Source organism: Gekko japonicus, unplaced genomic scaffold, assembly GCF_001447785.1.
Source record: "Gekko japonicus isolate JY-2015 unplaced genomic scaffold, Gekko_japonicus_V1.1 scaffold58, whole genome shotgun sequence".
Classification (NCBI taxonomy): domain Eukaryota; kingdom Metazoa; phylum Chordata; class Lepidosauria; order Squamata; family Gekkonidae; genus Gekko; species Gekko japonicus.
Window position 1 is genome coordinate 2219499 of NW_015162475.1, and position 16437 is coordinate 2235935.

Here is a 16437-nt window from a genome sequence, read left to right on the forward strand (position 1 = left end):
AGCCCTTCCTCCTATTTCATGTTTTCTGGGTTCCAAGAGTCTGGAAAGCGGTTCTGTAGCCAGTTACAGGGTTGCCAACTCTGGGCTGGGAAATACCTGTAGATTTGAGGGGTTGAACCTGGGTAGGGCGGGACCTCAACGGGGTATATTGCCATAGACTCCACTGCCCAAAGCAGCCATTGTCTCCAAGAGAACTGATCTTGGTCATCTGGAGATCAGTTGTAATAGCTGGGAAATTGTCTGTAGGGGAAATGATGTGCTGTGGCTGAGGAACACAATGGTTTCCGGGATATCTCCAGGCCCCACAGGAAAATTGGCAAACCCAACAAACATTTAGGGGAAGACTGGGAGATGTATTTTACCTCAGGACACATTCAGTGACTCCCAACAGCAAACTGTTTAGAATGTTGGAGGCGAGGGCCAATCAGGCCACATATGCAAATGACCTCTGTCTTCTGACTGGCTATGGGGGGGGTAGAGGATGACATGCGGAATGGAGTGAGGCCCGAGCAGCCCGCATATGCAAATGACATTGAAAGGCTAGCCCAATCAGGTAGAAAGTAAGTAATCAGGAACGTGGCTAGCCTTTTATATATATCTAGATTGAAGTTTGGAGCCCAACTCATCTTTGGTTAATAACTTGTAGGATTGAAATTTAGGCAATTAACATTTAAATTTACAAACATAATACATATTGGCTATTTATAGCAAAAGTCTTATTAAAAATGTATGTCTTAGGTTAAAAAATAAAGATTTAACTCTTAACAGAATTTGTTCCAGTGAAACATGTGCCAAGCCAATTTATTTTTGTTTCTATCTCACATTGTAACAGTAAGTTCTTCCTAATGTTCTTATGCAGTGGTTCATTCCTATGTCCTGCAGGATATCTATGATCTTAAGGACCAGATACAAGATGTAGAGGGGAGATACATACAGGGCCTTAAAGAGCTAAAGGTATCAGGGTTTATCCCAAGCATGCTTTCCTATGGTAATATGTTGGTGATGGAGTTCTTGCTGCTTTCACTAACAGAGATTTACTAACATACCACTTTGTTTTGTTTTGAAGCATGCGCCTAACCTGCAAATCCTAGAATGGACTATATATAATTTTATAGCTATTAACTATATCTGCTTCTGCTTAAACTGCTATATGAAAAGGACAGTGAGATTTTGTATTACAGTAAATAATATGAAAAGTTTATCTGATGTCTTTGTGCAGTATGTACTTAATGGGCTAATAATTTTTATTAGCACCTACATGAACAGTATTTTGTTTCAAACTAAACATAATTTTGTTGGCTTCTTTCCAAAAACATTTGCTTATTTAAACACGTCATAATTTTTTTTTTAAGGTTCAGAAAACAGTTCTAGAAGCCCTGCTCTGGTGTCCCCTAGAGGAGAGACCTAAATGCGTTACTTGGATAATTTTACAAAAGGCTTGGTGATCATCTAGTATTGTTAGAAGAAGCAGCTACCTTTGGCCTGTCCCTGCTACTAGCCAGCTGTGTTTTTAGTGTCAATGTGCTGTGGCAACCTCAGCAGGGTATAATGACACTGAGTCCACCATTTTCTCCAGAGGAACTGATCTCTGCTACCTAAAGAACAGTTGTAATTTTGAGTGATCTCCAGCCCTCACCTGGAGATTGGCAATGATGGTTCCCCAGAAAGGAATGGTTGGTTTGGAGGGTGGAGTCTATGGCTTTGTACCTGTCTGAGGTCCCACGCTGCCTGAAACCTCACCCTCTCCAGGCTCCATCCCTCACATCTCCAGGAATTTCCCACCTGGAGTTGGCAACCCCATCTCCTTCCCAGCCAATCATCAACCTACCTTTATTTCCCCCTCACTCTTCAGCTTTCCACCTCCCACACACCTGCAGCCTCTCCCATGCTCTGAAGCCCTGACTGCTATGTCACATTGGCTGTCATACAGGGGCCACCTCAGCAGCATATAAGGATACAGAGCCCACCATTTTCTCCAGGGGAACTGATCTCTGCCATCTGGAAAGCAGTTGTAATTCTGAGTGATCTTCAGCCCTCACCTGGAGATTGGACACATTTTACCTCAGAACAGCAAACTGTTTAGAATGTTAGAGGAAAAAGCCAATAAAGTAGCATATGCAAACGACCTCTGTGTTCCGAGCTAAAGGCCAATGAGGCTGCATATGCAAATAACCTCTGTGTTCTGACTGGCTATGGGGGGAGAGGAACAGCAAACTGTTTAGAATGTTAGAGGTGAGACTCAAGCAATGCAGCCAGTGGATAGGGACGGATTCTGAGTGACACACCAGGGCGCCAACCAATTCCGGAGTGTGTGGAATGTTCTAGAGATGTGCTACCACCATTCGGCTTTTATATATAAGGGAGATTAGAGTCCCTAGTCTCGATGAATGGGTTCCTGAGAAATATAGGAACATGGATGTATCTAATATAAATCAGCATTCCTACTCATCTGCCCTCTTTATCCTCATAAATTTTCCTGTACTTTTAGCTTCACTGATTAGATAGTATGTAAATTACTACTTGTATGGTTACTTTTATTCATTTTATGTTAATTGTTTTTATAATTATGCTGCTGTGTTCTGCTATTTTGTAATTTGTAATGTCTTGTTATAACCCAAACAAAAGCTTATGCTTAAAAATAATTAGTGCACCAGACATTGCTTTTGTTTCCTGCAGCATCCAAACCGAGTATTCATTTGCTACTGGGAATGTACCCTTCTGCTTTGTTTAGTATTTTAATCATTCCGCTTTTGTAAGCTTCTCCAGCTTAGTCCTCTCTCACCTGTATTCATCACTTCCCCTTTAGTTACTAACTAATCATGTTTAAAATATTAGCGTGCCTACACCTCGTAGAAGTTTCATGGACGTTCATAATTGTTGATGCTGCTGCTTTGTGATGTTTCTTATCTGTTTGGAATGAAAATGCTGTAGGCATTTGGGGGTATTACATTTGGCACCTCTCGATTGCATTTTGAAGCAGATTAATACCGCAATAGACTCTTTACTTGTATGTTTTTATAGTGACTTCAATTTACTGATATATGCCAATAAAGGCTGACTTGTCTGGAAGGTGATTTCTAGCAGTGCTCAGTATCTTGCATAGAAGCACTCATAAAAATCACACATTGTACATTTCAGAAGGAAAGTCTGACTGCACAAGTATGAGTAAATGTATATGTGAATTTATACAAAAACATAAATTTGATCAGAATGTACCTCTGTAATAGGAGTCTTATAAATTTTATTTCATGTATACGTATGGATTGTATTTGCTAGATAATATCTAGCAAACTCCTTGCCTGTATTAATAAGATGATTCCATCATTTCCTAAGAATTCTTTATTGTAAAATATTACTTTTTGGTGAGGAAAAGTCTTTAAAGTAACTATGTCTGCAGATACCATTTCTTATGAAGCAGTATTAAAGTTATGGAATAATATCCAAATGAATTCTAAGTAACATTAATCTAGATCTGGAGAGGTTCAGCATACTGAGGTTTTAAACTGAAAAGAACCTTGACTAGATGATAGGAAAGAGACCTGTACACTCAAAAAATGGAAGATGAGACTGCAATTCCTTTAGGCTGCTTTATGGAGCCATTTCTGTAAGCTTGGCTGGTATTTGCTGTAAAAGTAGGATATAATAATGCAGTCAAGAAAAAAAGGCTACAGATATTAGGATTTTTCATTAAAAACGAGTTAATGTACTAAAAGAACAAAAGCAATGTTACTCAGATAGAACATTATAAATTTTTAATAGTAAAATGTCCAATGTTTACCTAGGAGTCTCTTGCTGAAGTAGAAGAAAAATACAAGAAAGCAATGGTTTCTAATGCCCAACTGGATAATGAGAAAAACAATTTGATCTACCAAGTGGATACTCTGAAGGATGTCATTGAGGAAAGAGAGGAGCAGTTAGCAGAATACTACAGGGAAAATGAAGACAAATCTAAGGTACTTGTAGTTTATATATTCCCTCTATAATGGACAGTATATACTTCTGCATACTGATATTTTAAAATCCAACAGACCAGGTTTAATGAAAAAGGTGGAAGGGTGATGGATGATAATGTGTGATGGATTATGAGAGAAGTGTACAGAACAGTGGGACCAGATTGATAGCAGACAATGTATATTAATTCTCCAAACACATTTGTTTTATCACCAAATGTTGTATAAAGCTAATGTTACACTCAGTATTAAGCTTGAGATGATTGCTATTTTTCTTAATATAGGAATTGGAAAGGCAGAAACACTCGTGTTCTGTTCTGCAGCATAAGGTGGATGAACTAAAAGAGGGCCTTCGCCAAAGAGATGAACTAATAGAGGTAACTTGTCAAATAACTTACACTGAAATAGATAATCACTTTATTGTTCAACTGAAATTGTGAAGCATTTGTACGCATCACTTACATACATTGAAGTGAGCTTTCCAAGGAAAAAGGGGTGAATTCTGCTAAGTCTCTGTACGGGTTAGCAGAAAATCATCTGTATCTATTCTATATTGTTCCAGTATCTTAATTATCTATCTTTCTTGTATCTTGTTAAGTCAGTGCCAGTTCTGAAATGATTTACCTTTCATCTGAAAAACGCAACACTTCAGTTTTTCTGAGTGACTTCTTTATGGAGTATGTACCACTGAATAACTACTTAATAGCTAATTTCATCAAGTTGTATGAAGTTTGAAAGTATACATAATATTCATAAACCTCTTTATGCATAGCTTGTTACTTTAAACAGTCCCAAACATGCCTCCCATGTCAGATTTCAATCTCAACTCATTTTGCTGCTTTCTGTTTTATGCGGATTACCATTGTTAAGTGGGCATGGTAGCAAATTGGCCCATCTCGTGATTTTGGTTCCAGAGGTGTTTTTTGGCTGGTTCCACAATGGTGGAAATAGCTTGGAAGCAGTTTGCCTTAACATTCAGAAGTCTAACTGCTTGGTCTTCACCATTCCCTGTAGTGTCTGCTACCTTGACTTTAAGGGACTTCTAGCACTGAAGGACATCGATCTGTGGCTTTTAATTTAGAAGCCATCCTGAAAGAAAACTGTTACTATTCTTGGAATTCCATTGCTGTTTTATTGTGGCATCTGTGCAGTCCTACCACTGGGATGTATATGTAGAAGCTGATGTAGCAGAAGCATCTAAAGAGCGCTAGGAGGGGATTGCTTAGGGTAATTTCTGGGGAAACAGGGACAGCTGAAAAATAAGAAATATCTCTAATGCAGTTCTTCCTAGACAGGACAAATTGAGTGTGAAGCACGCATAGATACTTTGTATTTGGTTTTAAGTTGTTTGAAATGTGCATGCAACAGAGAAGCTAACTATAACAGTTTTCCCCACAACATACTTGTTTGCATATGCAGAGCTTCCTGATGAGGGCCAGTTTGGTGTAGCGGTTAAGTGCACAGACTCTAATCTGGGAGAAGCAGGTTTTTGATTCCCCACTCCTCCACTTGCACCTGCTGGATGACCTTGGGCAAGCCATAGTTCCGGCACACGTGTTCTTGAAAAAGAGCAGTTTCTGTCAGAGTTCTCTCAGCTCCACCTACCTCACAGGGTGCCTATTGTGGGGAGGGGAAGGGAAAGCAGTTTGTAAGCCACTCTGAGACTCCCTTGGGTAATGAAGGGCGGGGTATAAATCCAATCTCCTCCTCTTCTTCTTCTGACGTTACCAAGCATTCAGTCATGCAATCTCTTCCTGCAGTGCAAGAGCTGCAGCTGAACTGTTTGTGCACATTTCAGTATAGGATCATTCACAGTGTTTGAGCTGATGCAGGCTGTCATGGACCTGCCTCTGTGTACTTTGGGATTATGAGTATGGTAATGAGTATGAATTCATAAGTGAGCTAACCTTGTGAAAGTCTCTACAACAAAGGAAATACCTAGCACACATAATGCCATCAGTAACTTTGTTTAATAAATGGAAGAAAAGCTCTTAACCCCCTATCTGTATTTATAAAACTTTCATCTCTGTCTTTGGTTAACTGTTCACTCCTGCCTGTTGTCTTGTAATTTCCTTTATTTCTCTTTTTCCTCTCTTTATTCTTTTCCCTGTGTGTACTGCAGGAGAACCAACGCATGCAGCAGAAAATAGAGTCTCTAACCAAAGAGGTGTTTGACCTCCAGGAGACAGTTAATTGGAAAGATAAAAAAATTGGGGTATGAGATCAATTCTGAAGAGTGATTAGGAATAGACTAGTATATGTTGGTATTAGGATTTTAGATGGTTAGAGGAATGAATTGTTGAATGACGTGCTAAGTGGTCTTCATTAGTGCAAGCAATACTTAATGCTTGTGCAAGTCTTTTGCTGATTCTGCCATCTCCCTGCAGACACCCTGAGAGTTCACCAGCACCCCCACCCTCCACCTCCAGAACAAGAGTCTGGAGAGCATGGCAGGCAGAAGAAGGAAGTGGGAGGGGAGCAAATTAAGTTTCCTGAGTGCAGCTTAGAATCCACCCCACAGGTTGTACTGCTTAAAAATTAAAGCAGCAGCCAGTGTAATAGAGAATGTGTCCATTTCTGTATAGAGACCTGGTACCAGCTAAGCTTACAATGGAATGAATTCTGGGGTGAAATAGCTAGTTATATACGTAACACACATATTTGATCCACTAGCTTATGCACTTAGAGAAAACACTGAAGTGATTTGGCTTAATCAGATACAAATCTGTATATGGAGGTTTCAATTAAGTTCTTATGATGCCACAGCTAACTTGAGACCCATTGCTTTCAATAGGAATTCAGCATGATTAAATTTGATTTGAATCTTTAGCTTATTGATCCATTTAAAATGGTTTCCTCTGGAATGTTAAAATAGTATGTAGATTAGATGTAGTAGACTCCCTGATGGTAACAAACCAAGGTAAAAATAAATGTTTTAAAAGGTTTCTATACTTATGGCAGTTCATTCTTGATAAAATGAAATCACATTATGAGCTCATAAAAACTCATAAACTAAATTCATTCTTGATAAAATGAAATCACATTATTCTTGTTAAATTGAAACACCAAATCTTGTGTGTGAAGGACTGGAGAGAGCAAGAGCTTATGTAAAATACCATGCTTCTAAAAATGTCAAAACTAGTTACTGTGGTACTTGATTTAAAGCATAATGGAAAGATACAGGATTTAGATTTTAAGGCTTGTTTGGGCAGCACTTTTCCCCTTAGGATTGTTCCCAGATACAGATCCGTATCTGAACTCAAGCTCAGGCACTCCCTCCTCTATTTGTGAAAATGAGATTCCACAATTAGTACATTTCTTTAGGGTTTAATCGTTTAGTTTGTGTGCTTGCTCTTTCATCTTATCACAGGTTAACCAAACAAGAGATTCTTTGTTAACCGAAGCAAGCTCTCACTCCTGAGCATGGGAGTTTAAACCCAGGAAGAAAAAAATAACATCTAAGCAGGCATTAAAATTCAGTATCTGATATGGGGAGAGTCCTATATAGGCATTGCCCTAGAAGAATTTGCCCTCTTTAGTCTGTTTGGAAATTGAAAGAGCTAGTACTACAAATAGAATGCTTCTAAGAACTCTACAAAAATTCAGCAAGCCATTTGCTTTGTAATTCACCCCCACCAAAAGAACTGGATTTGTCAATTGATGTGTGCAGTTCTAAGCTTAAATGCTTAAAATTTCTGTGTAAGCTATAAAACTAGACATTTCTGCCCTTGATATAACCAACAAGAAGCCCAAACAAACATCTCCAGCACTTAGGGGACTGTTAGCCCATTCAGCTTAGGTATAAGTGCTGGGCAGGAAGTCCAGGACTCCTTTTGAAATAATTTATTAGAATTGTATTTACGTTTAGTGTGCAACTTAATAAATGCTGAAGGTTTGCAAGGTCTTTTGTAAATGAGGAATGTTTGTGCTAAGCCTGCACTTCTGATGGGAACACAGGACTGTAAAAACCTTTACTTTCTTTTTGCTTCTCTTTGTGTTCAATGCTTATCTTCATTTTCAAGACAATCTCTTTTTACCTATCACATGTTCTTTCTCTGTGCTACTTTCTTTGTGCTGCCTGCCTACACCCAGGCCCTAGAGAGACAGAAAGAGTACTTTGACTGCATTAGGATTGAGCGAGATGAGCTCAGAGATGAGCTGGCTGACCTCAAGGAAACAATGAAGACAGGAGAGGTAGGTTAGCTGTAGCAGCACTTTCTGCTGTAAGAATGGGGGAGAGAGCCACAGCCACCATAATGAAGAGTACAAGTTTGCTACTTCAGCATATCCTTCAAAACAGGGAGGTTTAACTGGAGCTGCTTGTATACAGTGTTCTGATTAAATAACTAGTGTATTAGCAAGTTTCACCTTGCATTTAGGTAGTGTTACCTTGTTTTGCAGAAACATGGATTAGTTATAATCCCAGATGGCACTCCGAATGGCGATGTCAGTCATGAGCCGGTGGTTGGTGCAATAACTGTTGTATCACAGGAAGCTGCTCAGGTGTTGGAATCAGCAGGGGAAGGACCACTAGGTAAAATGTGTAGAATCATTTTTCTTACGAATGTTGGTAAATTGTGGTTTGGATCCAAATGAGCACATTAGTTACCATACAGTTAAATTTATTTTCTTTTTTTAAGAAAAAGGAGAAAGCATTACACAAAAGTACTTAGGACACTTCCGAAGTATTTCAAATCTTTGTGCAAGGAACAAAAATGCCTGAGTATTGTCTTTGTATATGTAAATGATGGTGGCCTCACACCAATGCAGTTCGTATCATACCACAGTCTGACCTGCTTTCTCAAAAAAGAGGCCTTGCACTATGTGTGGATACACCCATTTGGCTTATCTTAATACTACATGGTTTATTCTGGAAGGTATTTTTGCTATTGTTTCTGAATTGTGGTATACTGTACTTGCTCTGACTCTACTTGCCCAGGCTAGCCTGACTTCATCAGCTCTCGGAAGCTAATCAGGGTTGCTCTGGCTAGTATTTGGGTGGGAGACCACCAAGGAATTCCAGGGCCATGACACAAAGGCAGGCAATAGCAAACCACCTCTGAATGTCTCTTGCCTTGAAAACCATCACTATGTCAGCTGTGACTTGATGGTCCTTTCCACCACCAAGGCCCCACCTGCAGGCTGGCAACCCTACTGTGCCCATGACGCTGTGTCAGAATTATAAAGAAGTCCACAGGTTCGAAAAGGCTGGGGACCCCCCGCTCTAGAGTGAAACTGTTCTCCATTGCAATGCAGACCCACATGTTTCTGTAAACCGAACAGCACCCAAAAGTATACTTACTCCTTTAATGTAAACCACGCGGCCTGGAGGGCCAGGGGGACCAGGGGGACCAGGCACGCCAGGGTGGCCCTGGAGAGAAAAATAGGAAGGAGACATCAGAAATGACTCTACGACTGTAGGTATCAGCCAAGAGAAGAAGAAGAGGAGGAGGAGTAGGAGGAGGAGGAGGAGATTGGATTTATACCCTGCCCTTCACTACCTGAAGGAGCCTCAGAGTGGCTTACAATCTCCTTTCCCTTCCCCTCCCCACAACAGACACCCCGTGAGGTAGGCGGGGCTGAGAGAGCTCTTTCGAGGACTGCTCCTGAGAGAACAGCTCTGAAAGAACTTGTGACTGACCCAAGATCACACCAGCAGCTGCACATGGAGGCGTGGGGAATCAAACCCGGTTCTCCCAGATCAGAGTCCGCGCTTGCAATCCGGAGCAAGAGAGAATAGATCCGCTCCATCTTCTACGTGACAGCCCTTCAAATACTTGAAGACTGCAATCATGTCCCCTCTAAGCCTTCTCTTTCCCAGGCTAAACATACCCAACTCTTTCAGCCTTTCCTCATAAGACTTGGACTCCAACCCTCTCACCATCCTGGTTGCCCTCTTCTGGACACGCTTGAGCTTGGCCACGAGCTCCCCCTGACCTCCCACTGGTACCGGGGCCAATGTTCCCTCTAAGCTGTGGAGTCCTGTGAGCAAACATTCTACTTTGTGAGCAACTGGCATTAAAGTTGTGAGCAAACAATTTGGCTACTGCATAAGTTAGTTTGCTCTGGAGCCATCCTTTCTGAGCTAAGGCAAAAATGTGTGAGCCGGAGGCTGAAAAACTGTGAGCTAGCTCACACTAACTCAGCTTAGAGGGAACACTGACCGGGGCCTGGAAGAGATCCAGTGACTTTGCAGCCTCTTCCTCCCCCAACCCATTAGATTCAGGCTCTGGATGGTCATGACACACAACTGTTCAGCACTGCATTCCAGAAAGACTACAGGGAGGACATGAAAGCAGCAGCCCTCCCAACAACTCACAGGTACACTGCTTCTGAATCTGGAGGCTCCACTTAGCTGTCATGGCCAGTGTTCCCTCTAAGCTGAGTCAATGTGAAAGAGTTCACAGTTTTTTAGCCTCTGGCTCACATATTTTTGTCTTAGCTCAGGAAGGATGGCGCCAGAGCAAACTAATTTATGCAGCAGCCAAATCGCTCGCTCACAACTTTCATGCCAGTAGCTCCCAAAGCAGAATTTTTGCTCACAAGACTCCACAGCTTAGAGGGAGCCTTGATCATGGCTAAAATCCATTGAGAGATCCTGTTCTTCATGAACCCGTCTACCCCCCCTTTTTAAAACCACCACCCCATCTGGCACTCGCAAAGCCCACACATTAGCCAGCATTGTGGCAAGCAGTACCACCTTTTCTTTTTGCCCGCTCTGACTATTAATAAGAAGTCGTCACTCGGCTCGAACTTACATATAACGTCACGCCCCGTTCACCTTTTATGCCTTTCAGTCCGTTCAAGCCGGGGCGTCCCTGGAGGGGAAAAGGAGATGAATCTGTGCCCAGATATAAGTAATGCTGGGGGGGGGGGGGGGGGGAGTGTGATCATTTTAGCTTTAATTTTTGCTTTTTGTGAGGTACTTCTTAGTGGCCTGCATCTTAGAACTTGTATTTCTAAGATAATTTAAATGAAATTCCATGCAAAAATGTTCCTCATTGTAACAAAAATGTTAGCCTTCCAGTATCAAAAGTCTGTCTTCTAATGGAATTGTTTTCTTTTAGATGTTAGGCTACGAAAGCTAGCAGGAGAAAAAGAAGAGTTATTGTCACAGGTAAAAAAAAAAATTCCCCTCAGAACCAGTCACTAAAGTAGCAGTAAACTTTTGAAAATGTTAATAGTGATGGTTTTATCAATTGTTCCAAAACTCAAATGGGGAGAGTTATGTAACAGGCCCTGGCAGTTCAGCTACAGTGCATTTTCATTATTTAACTCTTTTTACAGGCCTGTAGCATTGCCTGTTTCTTTTCGAGGTCCTGTCCAGTTGGCTAGCTATGCTTCACACTTGGAGGAATACATGAGAGTTATGAAAGAGTCTCTCTGAACTACATCAGTCCTTTGGGTCCATGACAAACCCCATTGCTGTAGTTTAAACAAAGTATCTACTTGAAGAAAACCCCACAGAAAATACATGAAAAGAAACTAATTATCCTAGCATGGCATAGCATTAGATCGGATTCCCATTTAAAGGAACCAGAGGCAGAGCTCGCCGCGGGAGCAGGAGACATGGCTCTACTTTGAATTGTGGCTCTCTGAGCCCGTAAAATTGCTTCTCCGGATTCGTCTTCACTGAAAAATCTGTCTACCTCTTCCCTCGCCAACCTATCCTTAGGGAGGCAGGAACAAAAACTTCACTTCCTGTCCTCTTGGTGGAACACGCCCCTTAGCTCAGTTAGGAACTCCAAAAAGCAGTAACTTGTTAAACAACTTCAAAAAACAATTAATATCATAACTCCTGCAACGAAAAAAACAAGAGAACAGGAAGAATTGGATGCAGCACAGTAGAAATGTAGAAAGGTAGAGAAGAGTAGCAGATATGAAGGCCGATGATAAGGGAGGGCCCAAGATGTCCTCCTTCATCTCAGAGGAGAAGGGCATCTTGCTGGGACCTCCTAGAGCAGTGTCCAAAGTCCGGGTGGGTCATCGTCTAATCTGCTAGAATCTATTGTAGAACTCTCCGGCCGAAGGACACGTCAGCTGAGTCGAAGACGTTGATTCTGTAATGTTTAAGAAAGGTTGACACTGACGACCAGGTAGCAGCTTTGCATATTTCCTCTACTGAGGCTCTATTGGAAAAGGCTGCACTGGTGGCCGCACTGTGGATGGAATGAGCTGAGATACCAGGCGGGGGAACCAGCTTCTTTGCCCTATAAGCTTCAGCAATGCATTGCTTGAGAGTAGAGCTAATAGTGGAACTGGACATCTTACACCCTTTATTGGGCGGAGAGACTGAAATAAAGAGAGATTCTGATTTCTGAAACATGCTTCAGGGATCTATGGACATCTAGTGAATGCCAAACACGCTCCTGAGGACGAGATGGATTTGGACAGAAGGACGGGAGACACATTTCCTGGGATCGGTGGAACCTGGAATTGACCCTAGGACAGAAGGGTGGATGCTCGAAGCCCCGAATCATGCCCCTCTTGGAGGAAAGAGAGAATATTTTTGAGACGAGGTTTCATCGGGTCAGCTGATTTTCTCCTGGTCCATCTCACAAAGGCCTTCCAAGTGGTGTTGTAGATGCGACATGTGGATTGTCTTCTGGATGCTAGGATAGTAGTGACCACCTTATCTGAGTAACCGAGCTTGACTAAGCCTTCCCACTCAACCGCCAGGCGGTCAAGCGCAGCCAGCCTGGATCCGGGTGCCACACTGGGCCCTGTGTCGACATGTTGGGGAACACGGGTAGAATGAGATGCGGTAGGATGGACAGGCACTGAATCTCCAAGAACCACGGCCTTCATGGCCAATAGGGAGCCACCAGGATGACCTCCGCCCTCAGCTTCCAGAGGAACCTCGGGATAATCAGAATGGGTGGAAATGTAAACATCAGGCCCAGTGGCCAAGGAGATATCAGGGCGTCCGTGGCCTCCGTGTCATGGTGATGGAACCTGGAGAAGTACCTTGTCACCTGAAAGTTGCTTGGTGATGCAAACAGGTCTACATCTGGTGGGCCAAAGGTCTGTGTTATTAACAGGAATAGGTCCTGCTTGAGGGACCACGCCACTTCCTGTATCTGCCACCGGCTGAGCCAGTTGGCCTGGGTGTTCATGGTACCCTTGATGTGTTCTGCCTTGATAGAGGCGAGGTGGGATTCCACCCACCGAAACAGCCTGGATGCCTCCTGTTGTAAGCGAGTCGACCTGGAGCCCCCTTCGTGGTTGGTATAGGACTTAATCGCAATGTTGTCCATCCAGACTAGCACATGGCTGCCTGAGATCTGAGGGAGGAACCGAAGCAAGGCCAGTCTGACAGCTCGCAGTTCTAAGACATTTATCGGTGACGTAGTTTCCTGTTGGGACCATGTACCCTGAGTTGGAATAAACTGCTCCCAAGCCTAGAAGGCTGGCATCTGTGATCACCTGTTTCCCATCCATCACGTAGTACGTTAGACCCTTGGAAAGGTTCGATAACTTGGTCCACCATAAGATGCTGGACCTGATGGTTGCAGAGACTTCCACTGGAATATCGCCCCGGTGCATGATCCTGTGTTGAAAGGGTTGTAGGAGATGCTGTAGCGGTCTTGAGTGGAGCTGCGCCGAAGGGACCGTGTCTATGCAGGACACGAAGAGACCCATCAACCTGGCAAGAGTCATGAGGGAAGACCATCTGCTTTTGGCAACTTGCCGACAAAGTCCCCGGATCGGTTCTGCTTTGGGTCTGGGGGAGGAACATTTTGTTCTGGGTCGTATCCAGGAGAAATCCGAGATGTTCTATGGTCTGTGTGGGAGTCAGGCAACTCTTCTGGAGATTAACCAGGAAGCCGTGTGCCCGAAGACATAGAAGAATAGCGTCTGTGTCCTGAATGGATTTGGCGCGGGGGGCGGAACGGATCAGGAGGTCGTCCAGGTACGGATGGACATGCACACCCTGTTCTCTTAGTAAAACAATCGTGTGAATGAGAATTTTGGAGAAGACTCTGGAAGCCGTGGACAGGCCGAAGGGCAGGGCCCGGAATTGCCAATGTTGCCCTTGGACGCAGAATCTTAGAAAGCGTCTGTGGCCTTCTACAATAGGCACATGAAGGTACGCCTCCTGGAGATCTACTGATGTTACATAATCTCCCAGTTGGAAGGCCTCTGCGAATGAGCGGAGAGTTTCCATGCGGAAGCGTCTCAAACAAACAAATCTGTTTAGGAACTAAGTCCAGAATGGCTCTCCAACTGCCGTTCCGCTTGGGCACCGTGAGAAAGATAGAATAGACCCCCCCTGCCCTTGTTGGTTGGGTGGAACAGGTTCTATGACTAGGATGCTGGAAAGGTGATGCACGGCATCCAGGGTCCTTTGAAGTTTGATGCAATCTTTTATCAGAGGTGAGAGGACCAAACGATCTGGAGGCATGTGTAGGAATTCGATGGAGTACCCTTTCTTTGTGACCTCCTGAGACCAGGCGTCTGCGTTGGACTCGGCCCAACGCCGATGGAATAGGAGCAGACAGCCTCCCACCGGCACAGATGCGTACTCATGCATTGGGGGTCTTGTTGCCTCTCTCCAACTTGTCATCTCGGGGGAAGAAGGAGCCACCTGACCAGTTATGGAAGGGGTTGCATCTGAAGGCCTGTCGGGATGTACCCCAGGAATGTCGTCTGCCATCTCTGTTGAGCCTGTATGATGGCCAGGAGCCTCGAAAGGAAAAATTGCCGAAGCCCCTCCTGTCACTTCTGCCAAGCGATCATGGCATCGTCGTCTTCTTGTCTCTGTGAGGATCTTATCTAAGGAGTCAGTGAAGAGACGATCACCCTGGAAGGGGTATGCCGCTACAATGCCCTTCGCATGCAGGTCCGCTTGCCATGCTCTGAGCCATAGAGTGGCGTCTGCAGAAAAAGAAGAGGCCTGGAGGAGTCTATTTGCTCCCTCAGCCAAACGTTTGTCAGAATCAGAGATTAGCTGGGACATTTTTTTGTACCAGGCAATGGATGCCCGAGCCACCACAGTGGCTGTGGCAGTCACCTTGATGGCCATAACCGTAGCCTCATGGGCCTTGCGTAAAGCAAATTCAGCCTTTCTATCCAGGCTGTCGCTTACCATGCCTTCGCCATCTTCCGATAACAGTCCTGAAGTCTGGAGCACTAGAGGGACCTGTAAAAGTTTATCAGTGAAATTAGGTAGAGTATATAATTTCTTAATACTAGCTGGGCAGCTTTTGTTAGCCATGGGCTTAGCCCATTCTTTAACTAATTGTTTCCCCAGAAACTCAGGAAAGGGAAAGACCTTTTCAAAGCTGGGAGTTCTAGGGAAATAGTCCTTGCTTCCCCTGGGCCCATCTGTGGATTCAGTCTCAAGTGAACCATCAAGTTTAGGTTTAGGGATGAGATCTAGGGCTGACATAGTCTTTTTTAGTAGATACATATAGTCTTCAGGTTTAAAAAACCTCATCGAGGGTTCAGGAACCTCCATTTCCTCCTCTTCATCAGAGAGGAACTCTCCCTCCTTCCTTTCAATGGACTCGGTGTCCTCAGCCTGCGAGGGGTCCCACTGAGGATCGGCCTCGTAGGAATAGTAATGATCCTTTCTAGCCGTCTTTGTGGGCCATCTGGGCCTATCTTCCTCTGGGTTTTCAAAGCAGGAAAGGGAAGGTGGGGCAGTGGGGTACCTAACCTCCGAGTGGGGGCCCCTATTCAGGTTGGCAAGCTCCCTTCTCACAGTCTCTTGAAAGAATTGAATTACCTCAGGCGTTAACAGTGCACTTCCACCACCTCCGGATTACTCTCAAGCAGACCGTGTGCAGGCGTCTCTTCCCTGCGGTCTGGCAATCCCTGGGCATTGGCTTATGGAAGCAGCGACAGCCGCCCCGCAGCCTTCAGCCCCTTGTTTCAGGGTTTTGCGCTTTGCCTTCTTGGACAAAATAGTGCCCGCATCGTGCTCCACGGCGGGAGAGAGGGGGCAGTTTTGCGCGCCAGATTTCTTTGATGTCGCAGAGCTCGCTACGGCCGCGGGAGCAGGAGACATGGCTCTACTTTGAATTGTGGCTCTCTGAGCCCGTAAAATTGCTTCTCCGGCTTCGTCTTCACTGAAAAATCTGTCTACCTCTTCCCTCGCCAACATTCCCGGTCGGGGTGTCGGGTGGGATTAAAGGAGGGGGGAGGAGATAAAGGCAAGAATGAAAACAGCTGAAGAGGCCAGAGAGTTAAGTGAAGAGAAAAAAATTTTCAATCAGAAGCACGAGTGCTAGCAAAGTGCTGCTCCCTAGAGAGGCAGGAACTAAACTGAGCTAAGGGGCGTGTCCCACCAAGAGAACAGGAAGTGAAGTTTTTGTTCCTGCCTCCCTATGGATAGGGTGGGAAACACCCAGCAAGATGTCCTCCTCTCAGGGGAGAACTGGACTCTGAGCACATATGCAAAACACTGTCTGGTGCACTATGTCCTAGACTTTTTTTTAGGTTTTATGTAGATTGCTGTCACTTTTTTTACCCAAAGGTGAAG

General features: G+C 44.0%; 1 protein-coding gene across 9 annotated transcripts in view; it reads left to right on the forward strand.

Moving 5' to 3' along the window:
- Nucleotides 1-16437, forward strand: part of LRRFIP2 (leucine rich repeat (in FLII) interacting protein 2) — a 71661-nt gene that overhangs the window by 51016 nt on the left and 4208 nt on the right. For 7 of the 9 annotated variants that reach the window (XM_015405750.1, XM_015405752.1, XM_015405757.1 and 4 more), the window contains 7 exons: nucleotides 883-954; nucleotides 3783-3953; nucleotides 4235-4327; nucleotides 6073-6165; nucleotides 8043-8144; nucleotides 8352-8484; nucleotides 11018-11067. In XM_015405750.1, coding sequence (XP_015261236.1) covers nucleotides 883-954; nucleotides 3783-3953; nucleotides 4235-4327; nucleotides 6073-6165; nucleotides 8043-8144; nucleotides 8352-8484; nucleotides 11018-11067 — 714 coding nt within the window. The remainder of the gene's footprint in view (nucleotides 1-882; nucleotides 955-3782; nucleotides 3954-4234; nucleotides 4328-6072; nucleotides 6166-8042; nucleotides 8145-8351; nucleotides 8485-11017; nucleotides 11068-16437) is intronic. The other 2 variants (XM_015405758.1, XM_015405759.1) reach the window with 1 other exon arrangement.